The 19,060-nt window shown below is 46.2% G+C and overlaps 1 protein-coding gene across 1 annotated transcript in view; it reads left to right on the top strand.

Moving 5' to 3' along the window:
- The window catches only part of FANCI (FA complementation group I), a 636,131-nt gene that overhangs the window by 227,067 nt on the left and 390,004 nt on the right, over nt 1–19,060 (top strand). Inside the window, exon 18 of the mRNA XM_086958134.1 lies at nt 9,865–9,987. Within this exon, the coding sequence (XP_086814260.1) occupies nt 9,865–9,987 (123 nt within the window). The remainder of the gene's footprint in view (nt 1–9,864; nt 9,988–19,060) is intronic.

Below are 19,060 nucleotides of genomic sequence, written 5' to 3'. Positions count from 1 at the left end.
TGGCTTCTCGCCAGAGGACTGACGATAACGGCCACCCATCTACCAGGTGTGCAGAATGTTCAGGCAGACGCACTGAGCAGACTGCTCCAGGAAAACCACGAATGGGTCATAAACGACGAAGTACTAGGAGAAGTCTTCGCAAGGTGGGGAACTCCAGATGTAGATTTGTTCGCCACCGCCGAAAACAGCAAGTGCAGAGACTTCGCCTCCAGGTACTTCCAGCAAGGGACGCTGGGGAATGCGTTATGGATCAGCTGGACAAACAGCTTTCTGTACGCCTTTCCCCCCATTCCCCTGATTCCGGCGGTGCTCATCAAGCTGGCCCGGTCCAGAGCTCGGATGATACTCATCGCCCTGGAGTGGCCCAGGCAGTGGTGGTTCACGGACCTGCTTCACCGGTCTCTCCTTCCTCACATTCGGTTGCCGTGCAGGCCGGACCTTCTCACGAAGTTCGGGGGGCGGATGTTGCATCCCAACCTCTCGTCTTTGAGTTTTGCGGCATGGCTCCTGAGATAGTGCAATATGGCCATCTGAATCTGCCCGATGATTGCATGGACATACTGAAGGAGTCTAAGAGACCTTCCACTCGGACTTCATATGCTTACAAGTGGAAGAGGTTTTGTATCTGGTGCCAGTCTAAGAACCATGATCCTACGACCTGCAAGGAAGATGTCATCCTTCCTTACCTTTTACATTTGGCGCAGTCTGGCCTTAATGTCCATTCCATTAAGGTACATCTTGCTGCATTGACTGCCTACAGGAAATGCCCTTCACAGACTTCCTTTTTCCAGATCCCTGTGATCAAAGATTTTCTGGAAGGTTTGAAGAAAGTATTCCCTCCTGTCAGGCTTCCCTCACCTTCCTGGGAATTGAATGTGGTGCTGTCCAGATTGATGAAGGAGCCTTTTGAACCTATTCATAAGGCTTCGTTGCAGCACCTGTCCTGTAAGGCGGCGTTCCTCGTGGCCATTACATCGGCCCGCAGGGTGAGTGAAATTCAGGCGTTGTGTTGTAATGAACCTTATACTGTATTTCATGCTGCTAAGGTTGTTATGCGTACTCACCCTAAATTTCTTCCCAAGGTTATTTCTGATTTTCATGTCAACCAGACTATAACTTTGCCTACGTTTTTTCAGAACCCTTCATCCCCAGCGGAGAGGTCTCTCCATTCCCTGGATGTGAGGAGGGTGTTGAAATTTTATCTGGATAAAACCAAAGATATTCGTAGGTCTGACCAGTTGTTTGTCAATTATGGATCGGTCAGGACGGGTCTTGCGACCTCTAAGCAGTCCATCTCTAGGTGGATTGTGTCCGGCATACAATTGTGTTATCAGAAAGCTAATAAGACCTTAGGAGGTAAGCCTAAGGCTCATTCCACCAGGGGCAAAGCTGCCACGACGGCTCTGCTCCGTAACGTGCCGATTGCTGAAATATGCAAGGCAGCCACTTGGAAGTCGGTTCATACCTTTGCTAAGCATTACTGCCTGGACACTGATGCCAGGGCAGACGCTCAGGTTGGGCAGGCTTCGCTGCGGAATTTGTTCGCACAGTAGTGGCGTTATGTATTATTCTCCACCGCCGCTTTGGTGTGGGGATGGGCTTGCCATTCTATTCACTAGATTATGACTATACACAGAGATCCCCTACTACAGAAGGAGTAATTTCTGTCCTGTAACTCCAGTTCTGTAGTAGGGGTATCTCTGTTATAGTCATAAGCGCCCGCCCTCCTCCCCGGTGGAGATTTTTCATCATGTAAAGAATGCGACAGGTCTGGCGTGCTTCGCCTTCAAAAAGAACTGAAAGTAGAGGGACCTGCTATGCATTCTGGGATACTGGGAGAAGTTCTGGAAAGTTCTCTTAAAGGCACAGTATCCTATTTAAGCCACATAATGGCAGCCTATGGGGCTTGTCTGTCCCTACCTTCCTCTCTATCATTCCAGAGTCTTTGAATGGGGGAGGCAAGTTTCTCTATGGTAGAAACTGCAGGCTGTTTTATGTGTGGTGTTTTTTTGGTGGAATTTCTAGTTGAAGTACTGGACAGTGTAGCCTGTGGATATAGGCTGCATTATTTGTCTTTAAATTCTCTCTTAAGTGTCTTTGCAGTTTCTGCATTATTTTGACAACTTAAGAGATTATTTTTGATTGCCGGGGTCCACGCACATGGGCGGGACTATTCACTAGATTATGACTATAACAGAGATACCCCTACTACAGAACTGGAGTTACAGGACAGAAACTACTCCTTTCAGGACGTGCTGCTGAGGGAAACAGCAAAACTTGGGATAGCACTGAAGGTGCCTACTCCGTCCACCGTTGTCATATTCGAAACGCTACAGCGTAGGCACCTCTCCTGTCCGTTACTACCTTTGGTGCCAGGGTTGGAGGAACCGGCCATGGTGCTGATCCTGACGCCGGCTTCGATGAAGTCTACTCCATCTCGACATCAGAAGAAGTACAGGCCCCCGGATTCGGATCCTGCATTTCTGAGAACAAATCCTGCACCGTATTCGGTCATTGTGACAGCGGCAAAGAAGCAACATTCTACTGCTCCTTCGTCTACGGTCCCTCCGGATAAGGAGAGCTGTCAAATGGATTCGGCGGGAAGGAAGGTCTGCAGTACAGTGGCCACTTCCATGAAAGCAGCGAGTTCAACTGCGCTTTTGGGTCGCTATGACCGGTCGCTATGGGAGTCACTCCAACAATTCATTGAACTCCTCCCGACGGACAGAAGGGAAGATTTTCAAGAAATCTTGAATGAAGGCATGATGGTTTCCAATCAAATCATCAGCGTGGCTGCAGACATCTCTCTCCTGGCGGCTCATGGGTACTGCCACAGGGTGAATTTGAGACGCCATTCCTGGTTGCGACTTGCCTCTCTGAAACCAGAGGCGCAACAGCGGATTGCCAACTTGCACTTTTCGGAGTCCACCCTCTTCGGGACCCATGCGGATGAGGAAATGGCCCGCATGAAGGCGGAAGTTGAAATGCTGAAGGCCGTGGGCTTGGAGAAGCCAAAGGAACAGTGGAAGTCTTTCCGTCCATACCAAAGGCGCTACTTCTCCCAGCGATTCCAGCGAGGGCAGGGTCGCCAAGCTGGACAACAGCAGCAGCAACAACAATACCAGAGGCAGCCCTTCCAGAAGCGTCAGAGGGGCAGAGGCAACCAGCAGTGCGCATTGGGGAATCAGGGCCCAGCTGGGTCTAAGCCCTGAGGGATTACTACCCCCTCTTCTGTTACCCACTCCAGTGGGGGGAAGCATTCAGAATTACCCAGCAGAGTGGAGAAAAATTACTCAGACAAGTGGGTGCTAAATATTGTTTGTAATGGATACAGTCTACGTTTTCTAAGCCCTCCTCCAGCTATCTCACCGGTTCGCTCGCAGTACCTGTTGCGCGAACTTCAAGCGTAGGCCAAGACCCTGTTACAAAAAAGGGCGCTAAAAGGCGTCCCTCTGTCTCAAAGGGGAAAGGGTCTATACTCAAGGTTTTTTCTTGTGCGCAAAAAGGACAAAAACTAGTTCAGGCCCATTCTGGATTTGCTACAAGCATACAAATGGATTTGCAGAGAGAAATTTTGCATGCTGTCCTTGCACCAGATTTATCCTCAGCTGCATCGAGGAGACTTGCTTTGCACAATAGATCTACAGGATGCGTACTTCCATGTGCCCATTGCACAGAAACATCAGAAGTTCCTGCGCTTCCTAGTCGGCAACAACCACTATCAGTACACCGTACTTCCATTTGGTCTGAAGTCTGCACCCATGACGTTTTCGAAATGCATGGCCTTGGTGGCAGCGCACCTGAGGAAGAACAAGGTATTTGTCCCTCAGCCCTTCCACTTAAACGCCAAGAAACTGCTGGTGAACGTGCGCTCTACAAATCCCATTTATCATATCATATCATATAATTTGGACCTGGACGACTGGTTGATCAAAGCCTCCACCTTCCAGGAAGCGCAATTGCATTTCAACAGGACGGCTATTCTGTTGAACCAACTGGGTCTGCACATCAACATGTCCAAGTCCGTTCCGACTCCTGTTCAGTGTCTGCAGTACTTGGGAGCCTCCATCGATACTCTCAGAGCAAGCGTGTGTCCTTCGGAGAAGCAACGCTTATCGATCCTTTGGAAGGCTCAGACTCTCATGTCCGTTTCTTCAACGACGGTGAGGACAGTGTCGTCTCTCCTGGGGTCGATGGCTTCTTGCAGCTTCCTCACACCACATTCACGCCTCCACATGAGACCACTGCAGGAATGTCTGGAGGATCAATGGGACCAGAAAAGAGTGAGCTGGGAGGACAGGATCACACTGTCTCAGCACGCTCAGCAGTCCCTGAAGTGATGGTGTTCAGCAGAGAATCTCCTCTAGGGGGTTCCATTCCACAAGGACTTTCAATACAGACCATTGTAACGGATGCTTCTCTCCAGGGATGGGGAGCGTATTCGGACCATCTGCAGATCCAAGGAACGAGGTCACAGGCGGAGTCCACATATCATATCAATTTTCTGGTACTCAGAGCTGTTCATTTGGCGCTGAAAGTCTTTTATCTGTCCTTCCAGACCAGCTCCCTGCTTGCACAGACGGACAATACAATCACAATGTATTACCTCAAAAAGCAGGGGGGATCGAGATCACGCACACTGTCTCAGGAAGGGCAATTGATCTGGCACTGACTGCTAGCCAGGAGACTGACGATAACGGCTACTCGTCTACCAGGTGTGCAAAATACTCAGGCGGATGCACTCAGCAGACTCGTTCAGGAAAACCAAGAGTGGGTCCTAAACGACGAGGTGCTAAAAAACATCTTCGCAAGATCGGGCACTCCAGAAATAGATCTGTTCGCCACCGCCGAAAACAGCAAATGCCGAAACTTCGCCTTCAGGTTTTACCAGCTGGGGACTCTGGGGAATGCACCAAGGATCAGCTGGTCGAACATCTTTCTGTACGCTTTTCCACCCATTCCCCTGATTCCAGCAGTGCTCATCAAGCTGTCTCAATCCAGAGCGCGAATGATCCACATTGCTCTGGAGTGGCCTCGGCAATGGTGGTTCACAGACCTGCTCCACCGGTCTCTCCAACCCCATCTGCGGCTTCCATGTTGGTTGGACCTTCTAACGAAGTTCGGGGGCAGATGGTCCACCCTAACCTCTTATCGTTGAGTTTGGCGGCATGGCTCCTGAGATAGTGCAGTATGGACACTTGAACTTGCCTGACAACTGCATGGAAATACTGAAGGATGCTAAGAGACCATCCACCAGGACCTCCTATGCCTACAAGTGGAAAAGGTTCTGCATTTGGTGCACGTCCAAGAATGCTGACCAGGTCTCCTGCAAAGAAGATGTCATCCTTCCATGCCTCCTGCATTTAGCAAAATCTGACCTTTATTTCCATTCTATTAAGGTTCACCTCGCAGCATTAGCACATTAGGAAATAGGAAATGCCCTTCACAAACATCCTTTTTCCGGATACCTGTAATTAAAGATTTTTTGGAGGGTTTGAAGAAGGTATTTCCCCCTGTTAGGCGTCCTTCACCTTCGTGGGAGCTGAATGTGGTGCTGTCAAGGTTGATGAGGGAGCCTTTTGAGCCTATTCATAAGGCTTCGCTACAGCATTTGTCCTGGAAGGCGGCTTTCCTTGTGGCTATAACATTGGCTTCCAGGGTGAGTGAGATTCAGGCTCTGTGTTGTCAGGACCCCTATACTGTATTTCATGCTTCCAAGGTTTTCATGAGGACTCACCCTAAGTTTCTCCCTAAAGTGATATCTGATTTCCATGTCAACCAGACGATCACGTTACCTACATTTTTTCAACATCCTTCCTCTCCGGCGGAGAGGTCCCTTCATTCACTTGATGTGAGGCGGGTGTTGAAATTCTACTTAGATAAGACCAAAGACATTCGTAGGTCAGATCAGTTGTTTGTGAATTACGGTTCAGTCAAGACTGGCCTTGCCACCTCCAAACAGTCCATATCTAGGTGGATTGTGTCCTGTATGCAACTATGTTACCAGAAGGCTAACAAGACTCTAGGGGTAAGCGTAAGGCTCATTCGACTAGAGGCAAAGCGGTTACAGCGGCTTTGCTACGTAACGTTCCCATTGCAGACATCTGTAGGGTGGCTACGTGGAAGTCTGTCAACACATTTGCTAAACATTACTGCCTGGATTCTGGTGCCAGGACAGATGCGCAAGTTGGGCAGGCTTCGCTGAGGAATTTATTTGCTCAGTAATGTTTTTTCTTCTAGTTGTCTTTCACCGCTGGATTTGGTTGTTGGGATGGGCTTGCCATTCTATTCACAGATTATAACTATACTCTAAGATCCCCTACTACAAAAGGAGTAGTTTCTTACCTGTAACTCCAGTTCCGTAGTAGGGGTATCTCTGTGATAGTCATAATCGACCCACCCTCCTCTCCGGTGGAAGAAAACGTTTTTCTTGGATGCTACAGGCCTGGCTTTAAGGGACCTATAAAAATAACTGAAAGTAACTTGCCTTTGGCTGTGCATCATGGGATACCGAAGGTCTCTGGAGGGTTCCTTAAAGGCACAATATCCCATTTCCAGGCACATAATGGCAGCCTATGAGGCTTGTCTGTTCAACCCTTCCTCTCTATCATGTAAAAGGGTTCTGTGAAGGAGAGTTTCTCTATGTGTGGTAAAACTCTGTAAAATGTGTAAATGTAATGATGTTATTTGGCTATCCTTTTCACTTCAGGATGAAGTGCTGGCCAATGTAGCCTTGTTAATGTCAGGCTGCATTATTTGTCTTTCATTTTCTCTTAAGTGCCTATGCAGGACTGCAGAAAAAGACGACTTAAGATACTTTTTTGATTGCTCCGGGGTCCCCGCACATGGGTGGGACTATTCACAGATTATGACTATCACAGAGATACCCCTACTACAGAACTGGAGTTACAGGTAAGAAACTACTACTTAAAACTCATGAAATGGGGAATGTCTGTTTGAAATCAATCAGTAGTACCGCACAGCCTTCCCAATTCCGTGCGGTTTCTCGCATATGTTTGTTATCTGCTCTGAGTAGGTGGTAATTATATGAAGGGACCACTGGATGGGGTGGACGCTGAGGACGGATGGTGGTGGACTAGGGAAGAGAAGGGGAAGGTTTTATCTGGCAGGGGTAGCCTTGTATGTTTGCCCCTGGCAAGAAAAAAACTGAAAAGTGAGGCTTGGCTGCTTTGACAGCTAAAGCCTCATACAATTTTAGCTTGTATAATTGCTGCACAATAAAGTATGGTCTAGTTCTACGACACTCTGAAAAAACAGCTGAGGTAATTCTGACGTACCTGAATCGTCATGAGGGCCTAAATATGTTCATACTTTTTGCGGCAGGCTATTCTTCTATTGTGTGTAATACCATTTTAAAATATTGACTTACACATTTGCAATGGTTTCAGTCGCCAGGTGGGAGCTCTCATAGCACTGTAAATACATCTCACTATTCCCTAGTGCTCCAACCAGTATTCAGTACTGTGACTGTCTGGTTACACACACAAAGATGTGCAGTGATTGCATTAACCATTTGAACGTTCATAAGATAAAACAATGCATTGCCCATCATTACCTTCATTTGGATTTATTGCATACTAATTTTTATGTATTTACCTGAAGGTTAAAGGCAAAAAAATAGTTGAAAAGTATTTTGTTCTTTTTAGCCCTGTCTCTAACCCCAATTCTGAACCTACCTGATTGCACTCGGGATCACAGTTCCTATTTTTTTTAATCACTGAATGAACTGTAAATACTTAAGAGGAGTCCGTTTCTGAGGCCCAATCTCCAGCACAGTTCGGCACACATCAGCTAAAGAACGGTGTGTGTCCTGAAAGCTGCAGTAGCCAAGGCTTCATGATGGGGAGGCTGAAACCCTTTTAGCCCAATGGACGTTGCACGCCTGATTTATGCTTTGAGGAATGGGCAGCCCGGGTAACTACAGTGTCTTGTGATTCAAATCTTTTACAGAACTGGTGAAATATGCTGAATATGAGAGTATGTGGACATTGAGTGATCCAGGTTTTGTGTTCGTTGTGCACGCAGCAGGAGTCAGACCTCGCCACCATTTCCCTCTTTAACTATGTTTACTCAGGACCATAAATTCGAATAGAATACCTGAGAATGGACAACTCAGTCTAGTAACCATCTACGTGGACTATGAACATAAGAAATACTATAGATGGACCTGCAGAGGTGCTCAGAGCAGGTAGCTAACTGAAAACCATAAACTGCTCGACTGTCTGTTACATTTGTTCACCCATCACACTGTTCAGCACTGCATGCCATAAAATGGTAACTTTACCTCAGTGGTCCTCACGGCAGACTCAAACACTTTTTCTCACTGATTCAAAACGAAGAACCCACTTCCAACTACACAACCTAATCGTTTTAGCATGTAGGCAAGCGCTTCAGCACCCCCACAGCTAGTTACTGCTATACAAATGTTGTAGTACAATACAAGGCAGTGAGATATGTTTCATTTTTGTGGGGTTGCTCTACATGAAGATTACTTTATGCTAATTGATACTGGTAGAGAAATAGTTATGATTCAGGTACTGCAAGCCTTATGCAGTACAGGGTTGCCCAAAAATATTTTTGCATGCATTAGCTCAACAAATGATCTGTTGAAACTTTGAAGAAGAGACATCGGCTGTGTGAATAGGGCATTCCTTTAGTCTCTCTCTCTTGCAGATCTTTTTAGTTGTTCATCTTTAACGTCATCCGAAGAAGATAACTATTGACCCCCCCCTTGTCTTTAACCGCATCGCTGCGGCGGTCATTTTTGCGCTGCGCGGCTTTTTTACAAAAGCCGCGTTAGATGACGAGCTCAGCTCGTCATCCGCACACACCCCCCGTGGCTGATGACGAGCTGAGCTCGTCATCAGCATCAAAGGGGTTAATACATACGTATAGCCCTGGTTTGTTATAGTTAACGTCTTATGATTTTGTAATTGGCAGAAAGTACATGGGCCTAAGAATGCTTAACGGCACCATTCACTGATGCTGGCAGCAGACTTCTGTGCTGGTCACCTTGCCCATCTGAGCCTCCTGAACTTGAGCCAAGTATTCTGGAAAGAGATTTTTTTAACGTTATTAGAAGGGGCTTCAGAATCCTAATCAAAGACTTTGTAATGGATTGCCTTCACCGTTGTAACATCAAAAGACACTGGTCTTCCCAATTAACTAACCGAGAGATGCAAAGAATGCAGTAATATGTCTCACATTTAGAAAACAAGACAAGGCAAAACCTTTTTTTAAAGCTCTCCTCTGGCTCCTGGTGAAACAGAACTGTAATTCAAAGTTTTACCCACCATGCTTTTTGGGCTAAAGACCTATCATAATTAGAAAAGCTGATCTTTCATAACACCCGTAGTAGAGATATTTATGTTTACGAACACCTGGAACAAGACGCCTGGGGGGTAACATAACCCTGCAACAATCTGAATCCTTTTCCCAGGGAGGTTCCCACACATCTGTGCTTCAAAAAACTCCTGAAATTGGAACTGTCATATTGGCCCTTAGCTAAGTACTAACTAAGATGATAACCATATCATGTTACAAAACTAATACATTTAATAAATACATTTAAGAAGAGGACGTTTCAGCATTAGGTCATTTCATATAGTTTATGAGCTAAATTAATTTAAAGTTGAGAGATTGTCTTGGTAATGTTCACCCATGGTCAAAATCTTTGGGAGTAGTTTAATTACCATAGCAACACAAAAAAAATACCAATCATAAATGACGTCGGTTCCCAACCTTTCTGAGCTATAATTGACAAATATGACACTTTCCTTCTTTTCGACTTACTCAATAACTAGTTTTGAATGTGTTTTTTTGTTTGTTTCATCCTTCTCTCAGGTGCAGGTCGATGTTCACATGAGATACAACTCTGCTGCTAATGAGGCCTTCTGTTTGGAAATTCTGGGCAGTTTGAGACGATGCCTCAGCCAACAGGCTGATGTCAGGTTTATGCTTTATGAGGTACAGTTGCCTATTTCGCCACTAACGTAGTCGCATCCAGGTTATTGTCCTCCGTGCACAATGACCGTGATAAAGCTCTACAGAGTCCTTTAGGGGCTGTCATTATGCTATTAAAATCTATATTTCACAGGATACCATGATGTATTTTCCATATTTCACAGTTCCCTGTCAAATGTGAGTTTGCCACCACTGCAGTTTGTGTACTAATAGCACCTAAACATGTTATCTCTCTTTCGTGTGAGTGTGTGTATATATGTTTGTATATATATGTCTCTATATATATTTATATATATACACACACACACATATATACACACACACATATATGTAGTTTTTGTGTGTTTTCTCACCTTTGAATATCCGCCAAGCGCTAGATCGGATGCAGAGAATTTTGTAGTAGGGTTCACGAATGCTACTAGGTGGCTTTGTTAGGCTCCACACTGGCTCTATACTGCCCTGGAACTGACAGATTGGAGTCGCATTTAAGCGCTACCCTTGCTTGCTGACAGCATTTCCTTTCCTTTGGTGCCTTCCAACATGGATCTGGAGCTTCGCTCTTGACTTTGCCCTTTCTTTTAACACATCCAAAACATTTCCACTGTGTTCTATGAAAAATATTCCCACCAAAAATCGCAGAATTCACTCTATGCATTCTTCAACTACATGAAACGGATGTCAGTCATGGAGCCGCATGAGGTGTGCCAGATACGACTTGAAGTTGTGTGATGAATGTGTCCTACCACACCTGAAGGTGAATCAAGAGCAGGAGGCGTAGTTCTATGTCAGCGTACACAAAAAAAGTTGTGGCCTTCGCACTGATTGCGCTCAAAGTCACGGGCACAGCCATGGGGCTGTTCAGATGACCCTGCTCGAAATACTCAGAGCAGTCGAAGTCCAAGCACAAGCTTAAAAAATTGAAGTGGGACTCAGCCACATGTGGAGACTTTGACTCCAAACAGAAAAGAGAGTATGTGTCAAGGTATCACTCACACTCCTTTAAGATCGCTGCCCATGAAGCCTGTGCCTCAATTTGTCCCAATGCGACCTGAGTTTTTGGGCCGTTGTTGACTCCTTAGCAGATGGAGGTCTTATGAGGCCAAGTTGAACATTTTCAATATGCTTCCAGCTTCCTCTGGCTTGCCTTCAGGACCTACAGAACTGCAAGAGCCTCCAGTTGGGCTACCGCTGACTGGCTTCTCCCAACATCATCTCACCTTTCAGGTACCCCTTACCTTGCCCATACTCACTCCAGTGCAGGCTTCCACTCTGTCCTCAAGATCCCAGCAACTGAGCCCTGTTGATCTGGCATCAACGTCCGTGTCAGATCTTAGAAACGCATTTCGTTGAGTTTGACCAATTTCACACTATTACTTTACAAATGTGAAACCTGTTGCCCTGCACCCTGATACTAATCCTGTGCCTCTTCCATGTGGTAGCTATCAGTAAAGACTCCATTATCTCTTTGGCTCTGAATCTGAGGAGGATTATGAGGATGATGAGGGTGAGGATGATGAGGGTGAGGATGATGAGGGTGAGGATGATGATGAGGGTGAGGATGATGAGGGTGAGGATGATGAGGGTGAGGATGATGAGGGTGAGGATGATGAGGGTGAGGATGATGAGGGTGAGGATGATGAGGGTGAGGGTGAGGATGATGAGCGTGAGGATGATGAGCGTGAGGATGATGAGCGTGAGGATGATGAGCGTGAGGATGATGAAGCTGAGGATGATGAAGCTGAGGATGATGAAGCTGAGGATGATGAAGCTGAGGATGATGAGGGTGAGGATGATGAGGGTGAGGATGATGAGGGTGAGGATGATGAGGGTGAGGATGATGAGGGTGAGGATGAGGAAGGTGAGGATGAGGAAGGTGAGGATGAGGAAGGTGAGGATGAGGAAGGTGAGGATGATGAAGGTGAGGATGATGAGGTTGATGATGAGGGTGAGGATGATGATGATGATGAGGAGGAGGAGGAGGAGGAGGAGGATGAGGAGATAATAAGGGAGGATGATGATAAGGGAGGAAGATGAGAAGGGAGGATGATGATAAGGGGGAGGATGATAAGGGAGGATGATGATAAGAAGAATGATGAGAAGGGAGGATGATGAGAAGGGAGGATGATAAGAAGGGAGGATGATAAGAAGGGAGGATGATAAGAAGGGAGGATGATGAGAAGGGAGGATGATGAGAAGGGAGGATGATGAGAAGGGAGGATGATGAGAAGGGAGGATGATGAGAAGGGAGGATGATGAGAAGGGAGGATGATGATGAGGAGGGAGGATGATGATGAGGAGGGAGGATGATGAGGAGGGAGGATGATGAGAAGGGAGGATGATGAGGCTGAGGAGGAGGATGATGAGGATGAGGAGGAGGAGGATGATGATGAGGAGGAGGAGGAGGATGATGATGATGATGAGGATGAGGAGGAGGATGATGATGAGGATGATGATGATTAAACTGACGTTGTCTTATACCTTGATTTACAAACTACCAGTGGCCTTTATACCGCCCCGTAGACAGAACTTGACATCTCACTTGACCACCAAAACCTGGGAGACCATACAGTTTTGTGGGTGGGAGACTTTAATTGTACCGTCTGTCCACTCTCTGAGTTAGGTTTGTGCGGCCTTGCAGATCGAGAGGAGGACGCTCCTTTTCATTTCTCACACACCAACCTGGGGTCTCTCCTTAACAGTATTGTGTTTACTTTCGACCTTACTTTCATTAACCAGGCGTGCTCTTCCCCAGTCCCCTTCGCCCCAACGTATAATGGAAGAGGCTGTGAAAGTATAATTGACTTTGCACTGATATCCCCCACTACACCTAATTTTATAACCTTTTGGGAGATAGGGGATGAACCAATGAGTGATCACTACCCTATTACCTTTGGGGTTAGGCTCCCACAGGAGAAAGCAAAGGAACCTAGTGGCCCACTTTATCCTCTGGAGGTTACTTTAACGAAGTTAAACGGCTATGTGCTCAAGTGGGAGACCCTAAACCCTACAATCTTCCTCTACCACCTAATAACCTCCTGCTTTGCAGACATATCTGTCTGTTTAGAAGAAGATATTGAGCCTAAAGCGATTATGGCAGCTTTTGCTAATATTCAGGAGCACATAAAAAGCCTTCTTACCAAGAGCCATAAAAAGAAGGGGAAACGCGCCACCGGGTGGTTTGATTCTAGGTGTACAGCTGCCTTAAAGAACCTGAAGAAAGCTCTAAATGCTATCCCGAAAAACAGGGTCCTAATCTCTGAGGCTAGACGCGAGTATAGGAGAGAGATTAACCTTAGGAAAGCAACTAGGAAACGGGAGGCCTGGGAAGCTTTGGGAGAAGCGGCCAGGAATAAGGATACCAACCTTTTCTGGAAAGTGATTAGATCAGTTTATAACTCCAAGGGTACTGAGAACTGTATAGACGTAGCAATCACAGCAGAGCGCTGGGTTGAACACTATGGTAAACTTTATACCAATAGTCAGGGGGACAACACAAATAAACAAAGGGCACCTTCACCCCTGAATAAATCTACGCAGCTTCATCAGGCAAGTGACCCCCCAGCTTCCCCTTATCCAATCGACTTGGTCTTCACTACCTTAGAAGTGGAAACTGCAATTAGGGAAAGCCCATCGGGGAAAGCCCCAGGTCCGGACTATACACCAGTTGATGTCTATAAAGCAAATTTGGAACTTTGGACTCCACTCTTAACCAATGTCTTGAATATGGGTAATAAATGTGGCTTAATTAATACCTGGTCAGAAGCCATTGTTGTCCCCATCTTTAAAAAGGGAAGTAGGGACGACCCGGCGTGCTATCTCCCTATATCCCTTTTAGATGGCCTCATGAAAATTGCGGGAAGGATTATCCTCAAGAGAATTCAGTATTGGGAGACAGAAAATAAGATCATTACGGAATTCCAATATGGTTTCCGAAAAGGCCTGGGCACCCAGGAACAATGTCTAAATCTGTCCCTTCTGATGTCAAAATATACTGAGGCCAAAAAAGGGGAACTGTTTGTTACCTTTGTTGACCTTAGCTCAGCATTTGACTGTGTGGATCATCTGCAGCTTTGGTCAACATTGGAGCTCATTGGGGTGGACCCTACCATCATTGTATTTATTAAAGAACTGTATAGAGAGGCTGGTGCCAGAGTAAGGTTCGGGACCCAGGGACAATGTACACAGAAATTTCCCATAAACAGAGGGGTTAGGCAAGGATGTATCCTTGCCCCCCTTCTGTTTAGTTTTTACATAAACTCTATTGTAGACCACCTGACAAGTTTCCAAAATGATTATCCAGTTGTTAATGATAGGCCCGTTCCCATCTTATTATATGCCGACGATGCGGCTATTATGTCTAGGACCATGATGGGGTTGCAGCGAGCAGTAAGAGAATTTTCATCCTACATGGGAAAAAGAAACTTAAAAGTGAATATTTCCAAAACCTTCTCTATGCCGTGCACCCAAAAGAGTAAAAGGCCACAATGCTCGATATACCTTGACGAGCAAAGAATTGAGAGCACAGATACTTTCTGTTATTTGGGGGTTGTCTTTGGGAGAAAAGGAGCCTGGAAGCACGCTATATCGGCTAGGAGGCTTGCCTTTACGCGTGCTATTGGAGCCCTGAGAACTTTTGCAGCGAAAATAGGGGGCAAGCCAACTGCCGAGATGATTCAGATTTACCAGGCAAAGTGTGTAGCAACAGTTACATATGGAGCAGGCCTATGGGGGTTTGAAGATGTGTCCTCACTCCAAACCTGCGAGAATCTTTTTATTCGCTATTTATTGGGTGTGGGTAAAACTACTTCTACTTTCTTCACTCACATTGAGACTGGCCTCAAATATCTTAGCGACTCCATAAACCTGTCCCCGTGCTTGCTTTGGCACAAAATCTGGACTACTAAGGAATGCCAACTTAACAGAGAGCTGATTATTGATTGTATGAACTTGGACGCCGCATCCAAAATAAAGTGGCTGCGACATGTCCGGTTGATGTTTTCTAAGATTGGCCGTCCTGAATACTTTGACGATCCAGAGTCCTTAGTAAATCTCTCTAGGTCATCCCTCAGAAAACTCCTAATCACCCATTTGGAGGGTATTAGATGGGATGTTGAGAAACTCAAAAACACTACTTTGAGCTACCAAACAATCACTCCCACAGAAGGTTTGCAATTGTATCTCAGGACCGAAACTGCACCTTATCCCCGTATGTTACTTACCAGACTCCGCTTAGGTACTTTCTTTCGTATGGTCACTTTACCAAAACAAAACGATTGGACCATCTCGAATCTAATTTGTCCGTGCGATGATCACTCATCACAAAGTAACATCCATGTTTTGTTCTTTTGCAAACTGTATTCCGCCCCAAGGAAACTGTATTTATCAAACGCTGGGGCATAAGAACATGCAAAAACGCTTATTTTAAGTTACTCTTGTTAGATGAGGTGTATGTCATCTTTGTTGTTTCTCGTTTTTTAAAGTCAGTAATGAAATCTAGAAATTCTATGCTGTAATTTTTATACCCGAGGTCGATTTTCTGAAATGTCATCACTGACTTCTTGTTCTTATCATGTGAAAATGGCTTTATCGACTTTTTATAAAAGTTTCGTTGGGGAAAAATTGCTGTATAAAATGTTTTGTATGCTTTTATGATTTTTACCAAACAAATCGAATAAAGCTAATTTTGAATTTGAATTTGAATTTGACCACCAATGAAAGAAAGTGCTTTGTTTTCTGGGGTTATTTTAACGACTGCTGAGGTACTATAATTAAAGCTGTCCTTCATACAGACTAAAGCAAATGTTTTGACAGACATGTTACAACTTGGGCCAGCAAAATGTAAGCCACTGTTTCCATTGAATGATGCTTTCACAAATATTCTAATTCCTACATAGCCAAAACCATAGCACCGATTTTATATCATTTAGCATCTGGGTGGCTTTGCGTTTGTGGTGCAGCCTGACGCAAAATCCATTTTGACATTTACGAAACCACGCAAAGCTGATTTGTGTGGTTTAGTAAATACAAAGTAACCCAGCGCCTTGCGTTACTTTGCATCGGGTAGGCGCTGCATGGATGGGGCATGGGCGTTCCCGTACATCCACACATGTATTTTAACATAAGCCCAGATTTACAAAGATTTCTAAATTTGGATTTGTGCCAGATTGGTGTGCCTACCCGACAGGGGCTCAAGGAGAAGAAATATCATCTTTTCTCCTAGTTGCTTCCTCTTTCCATGTGTGCTGCATTCTGCAGTACAGATAGAAAGGGGAATATCCCTTGGGGTATTTTTTCTGTGCAGGAAGGTAAGTCTTCCTGCACAAAAACAATCATGCCTGTTACTCAGGTACCTTTGCACCAAGGGTGACTGCGTGAGTGCTAGACAGCTACAAGTGCACCAGAACATAGAGGAATCTAAGCAGCACCGTATCTTGGTTAATATGGCACTGTTCAGCAGTTTCCAGTCCATGCAACGCGGCACAGTAACCTGCCTTACTGTGCTATGCTAAATCTACAAAAATGTCCCCAAAGGAATTGTTTTTTAGTTATTTGCTATTCATAAACAGTAACATAAAGTGAACATTTAATGACCAAAAACATGGGATATATCTCAATTCTTGTTTATTTAGATCAAGATTTAGTACGGCAACAACAATACTACTAACATTACAAATCCTCGTGTGAGTAGAATATAACACCTTTTGCTTTTTGCATGGACAAACAATATACCATACATCATAACATTTTTATCCAACATATGACTGTTATCAAGCTGACACAGAGGTTCACTTTATAAAGCAAATCGATGTTAAGAGCGTCGACGTTTCGGTCCGATAATGGTGAAAACATTCCCCAGGACCATCCTCAGGACGAAAAGATGTTGCACATTCCTAATTACAATGTAAAATAAACAAACAAAATCAATTGATAAATATTCTTATCCCTGTGTAAAGTATCGTCTGCTCACCACAAAAGACACCCATAAGGTGAACCCAAAACCGGGAATTAACCCTGTGCCACCGTGCGAGTTAAAATAGAAAGTGCTAATCCAGCATGTGACTAAGAGTTAGAAAGATCAAAAGTGATCAAGGACTAATCAAAAACTCATCAAAAACTCAATATGTGGGGGGAGGAGCTTTGCGGGCAACCAAGATGGCCGCGTGAGCTCGGAGCTCCGAAGACCTCCCGATCCTCCGCAATGATCCTGCCATCTATCCTGTCCCACGACGGTGGGAATCATTAGCTGAGCCGGTGCTGAGGCGGCGCCCGTTCTCAGATCGGAAATCCGATCTTCCCGGACCGAGTTATGCCGTCGTGAAGTTGGCGGACCCCGCCTGCGTCATTGGCTGACACCGTTGGGACCGAGAGGTGGCCTGTCGCGGGACTCCCCGTTCGGGCCTATCGGACTGCCTGGACCAGCTGGCCCGGACACTCTTCGCTGCACTCTCCCTTTGATGGTACCTGGGGCTCCCATTGCAGTGTCTCTGGTGTTGACTGCAGTAGCGTTTGGTGACCTGCCCCTCCCCCGGACTATCCTGCCATAACATTTCAATATGGCGGGTAGAGGGGACTCGGACAAAGGAAAGCCTCCAAGAGTCAGCAGGAAACCGACTCATTCCCAGTCTACTATTCCAGAACGTTTCTCTCAATCTAAGGGATCACCGGTTATGACGGGCCGAACAAAAGACTCGTTGCGGGACGTGTCCCCTGAGGATCCTGACTTTACGCTTCGGGACGTGATGGGTGCCATTGCTGGTGTGAAGGCTGAGATGCATAGCCTGCACGAGGCGCTGTCCAGCAAAGTGGATACCTTAAAGATCGAACTTAATCTTATCAGAGCTGATCTTGGCAAGACAAATGATAAGGTGAAGTCCCTGGACCTCAAAACATCGAGCTTAGTCAACGACATGTCGGACGTGCATACTGAGGTCCGTGACCTGAAAACGGCTAATGGGATACTTGCGCGCCAGCTTGACGAATTCGAAGGACGGGCACGGCGCCAGAACGTCCGCATTCCGGGAGTGCCAGAGAGGGCCGAGGAGGGGTCGGCGGAACTCTTTGTGGAGGACTTGGTGGTTAAGAACTTGGCGCCGGGAGGTCTGAGCAAGTTTTTCTCAGTCGAAAGGGCTCACAGGATCCCGGGTGGCCCACCGAAGTCGGGTGCATCCCCTCGCCCCATCATTGCGAGACTCTTTAATTATAGGGACCGGGACGCCATTTTGCAGGCATCGAGGAGCGCTGGCCCTCTGCGATTCCAGAATGCAGACGTCAACTTTTTCCCTGACTTTACTCAGGCTGTCCAGAAGCGCCGGCAAAGTTTTACTGGTGTAAAGAGGCGACTTCGGGAGTTGGGGATGCGCTACTCCATGCTCTATCCTGCTAAACTTCGCATCGAGCATGGTAACCGGACAGTGTTCTTTGACCTTCCAGATGCGGCAGAGGACTGGTTGGACACTTTGCCTCAACAACGGACCGAGCCGGATGATCAGACGGAGGATGCCGCAGGAGGATCAGGTTCCCGGGAGTGAACATTCTGCCTGTGACTTTTTTCTGGGAGGGTTGCTGCAGCTGGCACCGACTCTGACTGTTGTTTCTTTTGTTTTCGTCACTTCTGCACTTTGATATGGAGGGTGACGGGGGGATAGGATGTCTCTTTTCTCCTCTAGGGGCTTCTTGTAGGTTAGTTTAAGGGGCGACAGGCACACTGCTAGTTGGGGTGGCTTCTAGTCTAATGCAGGGGTGCAGGGTGGGGGGTAGTTGGAACGTGTTCTTCTTGTTTGTTCTATTCTTTCCAAACTCGTCATGGCTGGGGTTTTATTGTTCTGATGGTCTTTGCTCATGGGCTGCATTCCGGGGGGTGTTGAGGGGGGGGGGGCGTCCTCGATGATGGGGGGTAAATCATTGAATTTGTTGAGCTGGAACGTTAATGGGTTGGGGGATCGCATTAAACGTGGTGTTGTTCTGCAGATGCTTAAACGTTGTGCCCCAGATGTCGTTCTTATGCAGGAAACTCATCTTGTTGGTAACACCTGTAGGGCCTTGAACAGGAGAGGTTTTAAAATGGTGGCCCATTCGG

The sequence above is a fragment of the Lissotriton vulgaris genome, chromosome 2_1, assembly GCF_964263255.1.
Source record: "Lissotriton vulgaris chromosome 2_1, aLisVul1.2, whole genome shotgun sequence".
Classification (NCBI taxonomy): domain Eukaryota; kingdom Metazoa; phylum Chordata; class Amphibia; order Caudata; family Salamandridae; genus Lissotriton; species Lissotriton vulgaris.
Note: the sequence above shows the minus strand (reverse complement) of the source record. Positions and strands in the feature narration are given on the sequence as shown.